Genomic DNA, 10,682 nt, shown 5'->3' with positions numbered 1-10,682 from the left:
CAGGGAGGATTTAAAAACGTCCAAATACACGTTAAATAATTAAATAAATATGGTGTCCCTACTTCGCGGAAATTCAGTTATCGCGGTCGACCTTGGAACCTATTTCCCGCGATAAGTGAGGGATTACTGTATTAACAAAAAGAGCAGCTTACTATTGAAAACGGCAAATATAGGAGTGAGTGGGGATCGAACCGGGGACTCTTGATTACACTTGGTTTGCGTCTGTACTTGTGCTGTTACTTAGAGAGTCAGATTGGGGGGAGGGGTGATGTTAGAGCCGTGAGCTTATTCAGTGCAGCAGGAACAACGCACATGTTGATCTTTTTTTTCTTTTAGTACATGTGCCTTCCCTGTTTGTTTATAAATCTCTGCCTGTCTGTCTCTCTATTACGCAGTGCTCTGTCTGTCTGTGTGTTATGGATCTTAAAAATAACAGTTATAAGGACAGTTGTTCATGTTAATTGCAGTCTCAATTATTAAAAAAATATTTTAAAAGGAGCATCCCACATGAAAAATATAACGATCTCATTAACTGACAGCGCATACCAATTTATAAATTTTATGTCCGTTTGAGGTTAAAAAGAAAAAAAAAAAGCAACACTTTATCCCCAGCGGGCAATCCAACTCAGGTCTGTGAGGCACGGCAAAGAAGCTGTGTTCTAAGAGGCAAATCTTAGCGCGCTACGCCACGGAAACTGTTGTGTCATCATTGAACCTTTTGTGAAAGTGTTTATTTGATCTTTGGAACTCAGGCTTTACACATTCTATAGTTTATGCCTACAACATTTTGTAACATTTACTACTAAAATATGAAAAAGTTTCTGTTTTAACAATGTGTTTACACAGATTACTGTAGAAAGGGAACACACATGAAATGCGTGTGTTCCAAATAACGATCTATTATTTCCGCTCTAAAACTCCACTTCACTCCCATATAATCAATCAAGGCATGAGCTGGGAGAAGTTCATGCACGTTCTAAGTCGGTGGGGGGATGGAATAGCCGGCTGCTGGCAGCTTGTGTTTATCAGCACATTTAGAGGACAAAAGACGCTGGCGGAGAGGTGTGAACGGATTTAAGAAGCCATTTAAGGTGGGCCGGATCTACGAGTTTTTTTGTAGGCTCTGGTAATTCTAGTGTTAAATGAGACTTGTTGTGGAGGCTGACATGGCTTGAGCATGTGAAGAGAAAGGCACAGAATGACCGGGTAAAGAGGTACATCAAGGTGGAGGTTGAGGGAATAAGGGCAAAGAAGAGGTCTTTGGTCAGTGTCAGGTGATATGAAACAAACAGGTTTTACTGCTAAGGATATTTGGACGGCGAACAGTGAAGGAAAAAGATCTGAGAGACCAGTTAACCTGGGTAAACCCCAAAAAGAGCCATTTAACTAGTGATGATAATTAACTATAAAAATAGCTGACACATGTGGTTTAAAAAATGCTTTGCATCACAATGAACCTAAACAATGTAACATACTTACACAGTTCATACAATTACTGTAATTATTTGTTTAAAAGACTATTATATACTGCATTGTACAATATCAACACATACTAACAATTGAGCCATGCAGAAAACCTTACTTTGTTTATAAAATTCGATGATTCTTCCAGAGAAAAACTTAGTTTTAAAATAGATTTTTATAACAATTTTTATGTTTCATTTATAATAAATCTATTGCTTATTTAAAAAAGTTTAAAATATTACCAATAATACATGAAAGGATACCAAAAGTATTTATTCACATACCTCTACATTGACTACTATGAAGCAAACACAGTTTCAGCCAGCAGCATAAAAAATATTTCTTACCTTAAGCAGCCAGGTAAGAACAGAATCTCTATATGGAATAAATTTATTCTTTCTTGTTGAATGGTCAGAAAGGGCAGAAATAACTAAACCCAGTGTTGTTAAAGATCTAAAAAATAAAATTAAAATTATACTGTTGAACACAAAAAACAATAAGTAATAGTTCAATGAAAGTACATCCAAAATATAACAAAATACTGGCATAGTATTTTCAACATTACCAGCAAACACTTTATTACAATTTTATCTCAGTGCCAATTTTCACCAAAAGTAGCTTTACAAAAATGCAAAACATACTAAAAGACACAACTACACATAAAATAAAACAACAAACACAATATAAAAAATATATAATATATGAAATAAAAATACCTAACTTGAATTAAAAACTTGATCAAATAAAAAAGCCTTAAGTTTTGATTTGAATACACCTAAACACTGCAGCTGCCTAATGATCAGAAGCAAAATAAGGAGCATAACAATTGAAGGCACAAGCCCCAGAGGTTTTATACCTGTACTTGGGAACCACAAGAAGATGAGTGTTAGTGAGCAAAGAGTTGTGTATGGCACATACCGGTTTATCAAACTAGATAAATAACAATGTTTATCTTAATACACTTTTCCAATGGAAGCCCGATCAAATAGCATAAAACTGGAATTATGCTTGAATACATCTTGGTACAAGTCAAAAGAAGTGCCAGTGAAGTCTGCACCATCTGAAGATTACATATGGATCTTTTCATCAGGCCACAATATAAAGAATTATAATACTCTAAGCGAGAAAGGATGAAAGCATTATGTGGTGTTTTAGCAGCAGCAAAATTAAGATATGGACAAATTTTAACAATGTTCCTTACATGAAAGTAAACAGAAGACACTTTTATTTGTGTATTAAAAGGGAGTACTGAGTCAAATACCACAACCACAATATGCACAGAATAGCTAAAATTGCATTTAATACAGATTAAGGTTAAGTTGTCACATAAGTTTTTCACATTTTTACCTGATCCCATAAATAACATCCCAGTTTTATCCACTTTTAAATGCAAAAAAAAAAAAAATTGTTCATCCAACAGCAAATTTCAATATAGCAATCAGAAAGTTTTGCCTAAACATTGAAAATGTCCACATTCATCCATATACAGTTGTGCTTGAAAGTTTGTGAACCCTTTAGAATTTTCTATATTTCTGCATAAATATGACCTAAAGCATCATCAGATTTTCACTCAAGTAGATAAAGAGAAACCAGTTAAACAAATGAGACAAAAATATTATACTTGGTCATTTATTTATTGAGGAAAATGATTGAATATTACATATTTGTGAGTGGCAAAAGTATGTGAACCTCTAGGATTAGCAGTTAGTTTGAAGATTAAATTAGAGTCAGGTGTTTTCAATCAATGGGATGACAATCAGGTGTGAGTGGGCACCCTGTCTTATTTAAAGAACAGGGATCAAAGTCTGCTCTTCACAACACATGTTTGTGGAAGTCTATCATGGCACGAACAAAGGAGATGTCTGAAGACCTCAGAAAAAGAGTTGTTGATGCTCATCAAGCTGGAAAAGGTTACAAAACCATCTCTAAAGAGTTTGGACTACACCAATCCAGTCAGATAGATTGTGTACAAATGGAGGAAATTCAAGACCATTGTTACCCTCCCCAGGAGTGGTCGACCAACAAAGATCACTCCAAGAGCAAGGTGTGTAATAGTCGGAGAGGTCACAAAGGACCCCAGGGTAAATTCTAAGCAACTGAAGGCCTCTCTCACATTGGCTAATGTTCATGTTCATGAGTCCACCATCAGGAGAACACTGAACAACAATGGTGTGCACGGCAGGGTTGCAAGGAGAAAGCCACTGCTCTCCAAAAAAAACATTGCTGCTTGTCTGCAGTTTGCTAAAGATCACGTGGACAAACCAGAAGGCTATTGGAAAAATATTTTGTGGACGGATGAGACCAAAATAGAACTTTTTGGTTTAAATGAAAAGCGTTATGTTTGGAGAAAGGAAAATACTGCATTCCAGCATAAGAACCTTATCCCATCTGTGAAATATGGTGGTGGTAGTATCATGGTTTGGGCCTGTTTTGTTGCATCTGGGCCAGGATGGCTTGCCTTCATTGATAGAACAATGAATTCTGAATTATATCAGAGAATTCTAAAGGAAAATGTCAGGACATCTGTCCGTGAACTGAATCTCAAGTGAAGGTGGGTCATGCAGCAAGACAACGACCCTAAGCACACAAGTCGTTCTACCAAAGAATGGCTAAAGAAGAATAAAGTTAATGTTTTGGAATGGCCAAGTCAAAGTCCTGACCTTAATCCAATCGAAATGTTGTGGAAGGACCTGAAGTGAGCAGTTAATGTGAGGAAACCCACCAACATCCCAGAGTTGAAGCTGTTCTATACGGAGGAATGGGCTAAAATTCCTCCAAGCCTGTGTGCAGGACTGATCAACAGTTACCGGAAACGTTTAGTTGCAGTTATTGCTGCAAAGGGGGAGGTCACACCAGATACTGAAAGCAAAGGTTCACATACTTTTGCCACTCACAAATATGTAATATTCGATCATTTTCCTTAATAAATAAATGACCAAGTATAATATTTTTGTCTCATTTGTTTAACTGGTTTCTCTTTATCTACTTTTAGGACTTGAGTGAAAATCTGATGTTGTTTTAGGTCATACTTATGCAGAAATACAGAAAATTCTAAAGGGTTCATAAACTTTCAAGCACAACTGTAAATATCAACAGTATAAATATGGAACTGTAAACCTGCGTAACAAATAATATTCCCTAAAGAAAATATATATAGATGAAAAAATAGGGCTTTATATTCAGCTTTGAGGTACACTACACTGAAAAGGTATTGTTGCAGATTAATATTATTTACAGCAATACACTGACCACTAGTTGACAAATAGAGGTCAAACCATTTCAGGGTAGTACTTTACATTCCTACACAAGAAGCCAAATAATGTAGAAAAATCTAATGATTAACCTAATGTTGAATGCAGCACACATATCTAGCAAAAGTGCAATAAAATAAGATCCATATCACAGATCAACAGCTGATTGCTCAGTAATTGGTCAAAGTGGTTTTGGTACTAGGAGCTAAAGGTGTAATGATTCTCCAAATGGACAGTTCGGTTCACACCTCGTTTTTTTATGAAAAAAATGTCTGGTTTGTATTAAACCACCAACATTTAGAAACACTAAGAAGGACATCAAAGAACATGGTAGATTAACTTAACTTCACATAAATTTATAATGCCAACATACACAAATAAATAAAGTGCAGTACTCACATTAAGAAAATGATTAAGTGTTGACCAGTCAGGGTATCTGTTATTGATATCAAGTGCAACGGTAGATTTGACATCTTTCACAACTGCTGAATCTGAGTCACTCTGCTTCATAGATGCCAAGATTGTGCTTTTCAAATGCATCATCACTGAAACTGTTTCCAGCTGTTCAGTGTTCAACAGAGTTGTTACCGTTTTCAGTGGTTTAAGAACCATGTCATCTGCTATTTCTAAATCATACAGAGTAACAATGTCCTTGATGTTTCTCTTACTACTCCTGTCTGTAAGTGGTGAGAAAACAGCAGCCTGCTGTTAAAGGTAGCAGTGAAGCATGTCATGGTTTGAGTTCCAACTAGTGGGAAAAAGATTAACAAGCTTGTGTGAAGGAGGCTGGAGCATCTTTTTTTTCTTTAGCACTGCTGCAGCAGCAGTGATATGATGAAAAAAGACTACTTTCTTCACTCTGTCTAACACCAGGCAATCTGGTTAATGTCCATTCCCTTTCATTATGCCAGGCTAACTGTATGTGCAGAGCATCGAAAATGCGCTTAAAATCCAGCTGTTCCAACTGTATTCACAATATTGTATTCACAATATTGAAATGCTATTATCTGTTGTCACAGAAATGATGGAGTAGGTCTGTCAATTTTCCACTCTGCTTCAGCTTCTTATAGTATTTCTGACAAGTGGTCACTTGTGCGACTTTCACAGAAAGTTCTTGTCTGGAGAATGGGTTTTACAATCACTAAGTTGTCTGTAATATAGCGCAGCATTATTGTGATGAAGCTTTCTGTTGCAAGAGAGGTCCACTCATCTGTAGTTAAAGCATCACTCAAATTCTCCAGCAATTTAGTCTTTATTTTGCTATAAAGTTTAGGCAACACATTTTGACTGAAATGTGGTCAGCTCTGCACTTCATATCTGGGTTCCAGTACATGGAACAAATATTTGTATTTCAATTTTTTTTTTTTTAATTTATAACTTCCTTATTACTTACGCATTGGCTATTTCACGTATCCACAATCTTCACAGCTATGCGTAGCAGAGAAAAGAGTTCAGGGAGTAGTAATAACTTTTTTTAAATGAATGCCAATTGAACCTTACACTGGTTCCTAGAGAAGTGCACACTGTAGTATAGACTTTTGGAAAAGCCCTGCTTATGAAATGTCACAGATTTGGAGGTTTGACTGACATTTTTGACAGGGGAACTGAACTGGGCACAATAACGGTCTCATTCACCCGACCTTTATAGAGGAAAGAGCTTCTCATGCATTCGTTGCATATTTTCATGGTTTTGCTTAAAAAACATCAAGTTTTCTGTTGCAATTATGCCCCAAAAGCATCGGGCAAGTCCTTCCTACAAGCCCAATCATGTAGTCAGTGATGCAGCTTAGTAAGAAAATAAAGGTGTTAGATAAACTTTGTGCTGGTGTAATGAAAAGTTCAGATCCTCATGAAATAATTTTCGGCCGCAAGTCTGGTGTTACTGTTAATGAGGTATTCCAATTGTCTGTCCATCAGTCATTCAGAATATGAAACCAATGCACAAAGCACTTTTTCTCGCCATCAGCATCTTTTGTTTTGTAAATGTGTTGATCAGCACAAGCAGCAGCCTGCTGTACCATCCCCCATCCGCCGTAGCTCAGCTCAGGCAAAAAGTTCTCCAAGCTCAAGTCTTGTTATTCTGCATGTGAGTTCCCTGGAGTTACACGGAACATACATGAAATGCATGTATTCCAAATGACGATATATTATTTACCCTCTACAATTCTAGGCATCTCACTCCCAGAAAAACCACTTGAGCACTGAGAATCTTCTTTGCGACTTGAGCTGTGACATTGGGGGGGTTGGATAGTAGGCTGCTTGCAGCTAGTGCTGATTGACACATTTACAACACAAAAGACACTGATGGAGAGGTGCAAAGGGATTTAAGGTGGACCGGGATTACAAGTTATTTCATAGGCTTCAGTAGTTCTAGTGTGAAATTCAATAACTTAGGAAAAGGTCATCATTGAGCCCTGACCGGGGTTTGAATGTAGATTTTTACTGGTAGCAATTCTTTCAACCTTTTACTACTCTATATGGTAGTTTTTCAACCTAATACAGTCACATTAACACTAGAATTACCAGAGCCTACAAAAAAACTCGTAGATCCGGCCCACCTTAAATAGCTTCTTAAATCAGTTCACACCTCTCCGCCAGCATCCTTTGTCCTCTAAATGTGCTGATAAAAGACAAGCTGCCAGCAGCCAGCTATTCCATCCCCCTACCGACTTAGAACGTGTGCAAACTTTTCCCAGCTCATGTCTTGATTGATTATCTGAGAGTGAAGTGGAGGTTTGGAGCGGAAATAATAGGTCGTTATTTGGAACACACACATTTCATGTGTGTTCCGTTTCTACAGTAATCTGTGTAAACACATTGTTAAAACAAAAACTTTTTCATATTTTAGTAATAAATGTTACAAAATGTAGTAGGCATAAACTATAGAATGTGTAAAGCCTGAGTTCCAAAGATCAAATAAACACTTTCACAAAAATTTCAAGAATAATACAACAGTTTCCGTGGCGTAGCGTGCTAAGATTTGCTTCTTTGAGCGCAGCAACTTTGCCGTGCCTCACAGACCTGAGTTTGATTCCCCGCTGGGGAAAAAGTGTTGCTTTTTTTTTTTTCTTTTTAACCTCAAACGGACATAAAATTGATAAAATTGGTATGCACTGTCAGGTAATGAGATCGTTATATTTTCATGTGGGATGCTCCTTTTAAAATATTTTTTTAACAATTGAGACTGCAATTAACATGAACAACTGTCCTTATAACTTATTTTTAAGATCCATAACACACTGACAGACAGAGCACTGCGTAATAGAGAGACAGACAGGCAGAGATATATAAATAAACTGGGAAGCCACATGTACTGAAAGAAAAAAAAAATCAACATGTGCGTTGTTCCTGCTGCACTGAATAAGTTCACGCGCTCTAACATCACCCCTCCCCCCAATCTGACTCTCTAAGTAACAGCACAAGTACAGACGCAAACCAAGTGTAATCAAGAGTCCCGGTTCGATCCCCACTCACTCCTATATTTGCCGTTTTCAGTAGTAAGCTGCTCTTTTTGTTAATATTATATAGTACACACATTCACTTCATTTGTCTTTATGCAGCAGCCTGACAAAAGCATGAATGACACACTAGCAGAACATTTCAAATTTAAAAGTTGTATCCACATGGGAATTCAATATAAGATTAGTCCCATAATAAACAGTGTATCACATTCACTTCTAATATCAGTTTTATTAAATGAAAAATGATCAATATAACAATTAAGTGCTGCACCTTGCAAATTCTGCTCAACTGCTTGCAGGGATAACCAAAGCAAAATGCCTAAGCACCCTTCACTCAGTTACCCACTAACTTATAAAAGAAAATGGGCTGGAATTCTTCCAATTGGTATATTCTAACTACTTCTTCTTAAGTGCTAGTAGTCTGGTAAAGGCAATTACAATCAGTTTGTCCTTCTCCAATTTAAGTCTATCCAGAAGTACACAAAACATAGCTGTTAATGGGTTGGGAGTAGGGAATCCATTCCTGGACGGGTTTATCCATTCCCGGGAATTCGGGAATCCAGCATTGTCATTCCCGGGAATGACACAGTGCACAGGAATCTCACATGTTAACGGTTTTAGAACAAGCAACACTTATATTTAATAAAACTACAGCAATATGTTGACACCAATAAAAGACTAACCTTAACTACAAGCACTTCATGCTGTCATACAAGTGCATGTATCTATTTAGTTGCGGTAATAAGAGAGTAGAAAGCACAACGTGTCGAGCGTGCGGTCGTCCAGGTGAGAGCGCACCTTCGTGTAGAGTATGCCAGCTGCTGAGAAAGCACGCTCTGCCTCCACTGAAGTAGGCAGCACAGTCATCAGATACTGAAACACTTGTTCTACACAACACCCATGCTTGCCGTTGCTCTGAAACACCACCATTTCAGCTATTACTAATGCATCCAGTTTCTTGTCATCATTCTGTGATGGCAAGTTTCTTGGCACAGATAATGTGGATGCAACTGACGCATTGCAATTTCAAGTTGCTGTTCAAAGCTGTTAACAGCACAGACGTCAATAAACTCTGCCCCGTCCCAGCATTCGTGAGCTGCAGAGTGCAGACACCTCCCAGTCCACTGTGCTCAGTCTTAGTGGGAGCTAGGAGACTGACTGCTGCTGGTCTGTTGTTGACTGAATTAATGAGCAACACACTGCACTGTGGGCCAAAAAACCATGCCACTTAGTTATTTTCAACTATAACTCTGTTATTTCTTGATCGATTTTTACACTTTTACACTCTATATATGCAAGCTTGGCCATTCCTGTTCAGCCGGGAATTCCAGCAGTTTCATTCCCGGGAATGCGGGAATGGGAAACGTCCGGGAATCCCGGGCCCAGGAATGGATTCCCTAGTTGGGAGTGATTGTGACACCAAGGCTGTCTGATAGGATTTCAAAGTTTAATCCAGAATGATCTTAATTTAGTGCACACCCAAAACATGTGGCCCAGTGAGGCTGAAGCTAGACTGCAATTGACAGGTTGAATCTTGTACCGGATATATTTTAGACAGTTTTAAATGAGACACACGTGCTTAATAAAAGATATTAAATTCAATGACTGAATGTTTTGCACATATGGAGCTGGAGTGTATTCAATGCATGGCTGCCTTCCACTCCTATTCTGAAATGATAAGTGATAGATCCTTCCCCCATCGTACCCTGGGATCTTTGAAAGGAAGAGACTTTAAAATGTTTTTTATATGTTATTGAGATGCGTCAGTATTGCCTCTGGAGTAAAATGGGTGGGAGGTGAGAAAAAGTGCTTCGTGCTTTGGTTTCATATTCTGAATGACTGATGGACAGACAATTGGATTATCAGTATATTGACAATAATTTGTATTTACTGGGGAACAAAGCAGGGCATATAAAGAAGTACAACATTTTATTTCTACCGCAGACCAGGCTTGTGTATATTCATCAATTTGTGTCAATGTCCAGGGGCCTCATGTATAAATGGTGCGTATGAACAGAAATGTTGTGTATGAACGTTTCCACGCTCAAATCGCAATGTATAAAACCTAAACTTGGCGTAAAGAAACGCACATTTCCATGGTACCTCATACCCTGGCGTACGCAATTTCTCCACTCGGTTTTGCAGACTGGTGGCACCCAGCATCTAAGCAGTGCTACTGTTCCTGTGTGGTCATCCTTTCTTTCTTAGATCCACATTCCTGACGCGGCTTTATAAACACACTTTGAAACTAACTGCATATTGTTTATTAGTGTAATGCATCTGATTGTAATTAACCTGAAGCAATATAATGGTCCAGGGAATAGCCATAGTATTCCAAATACCATAACTGCTTTAGCGTTGTTACTTTCAATTCATCTTCTTCTTCTTTCAGCTGCTCCCGTTAAGGGTTGCCACAGCAGATCATCTTTTTCCATATTACTCTCACTGCACCACTCGGAGTATTTATATCACTGTATCTGAGTGGGGAATCACAGCAGTAGCTAAC

General features: G+C 37.9%; 1 protein-coding gene across 1 annotated transcript in view; it reads right to left on the bottom strand.

The window, feature by feature from the left end:
• Nucleotides 1-10,682, bottom strand: part of LOC114649345 (kinesin-like protein KIF13B) — a 664,407-nt gene that overhangs the window by 483,318 nt on the left and 170,407 nt on the right. Inside the window, exon 10 of the mRNA XM_051924704.1 lies at nucleotides 1,812-1,917. Coding sequence (XP_051780664.1) covers nucleotides 1,812-1,917 — 106 coding nt within the window. The remainder of the gene's footprint in view (nucleotides 1-1,811; nucleotides 1,918-10,682) is intronic.

This window comes from Erpetoichthys calabaricus, chromosome 3, assembly GCF_900747795.2.
Source record: "Erpetoichthys calabaricus chromosome 3, fErpCal1.3, whole genome shotgun sequence".
In the NCBI taxonomy this organism is placed as follows: domain Eukaryota; kingdom Metazoa; phylum Chordata; class Cladistia; order Polypteriformes; family Polypteridae; genus Erpetoichthys; species Erpetoichthys calabaricus.
This window is presented reverse-complemented; position numbering and strand designations above follow the sequence as displayed.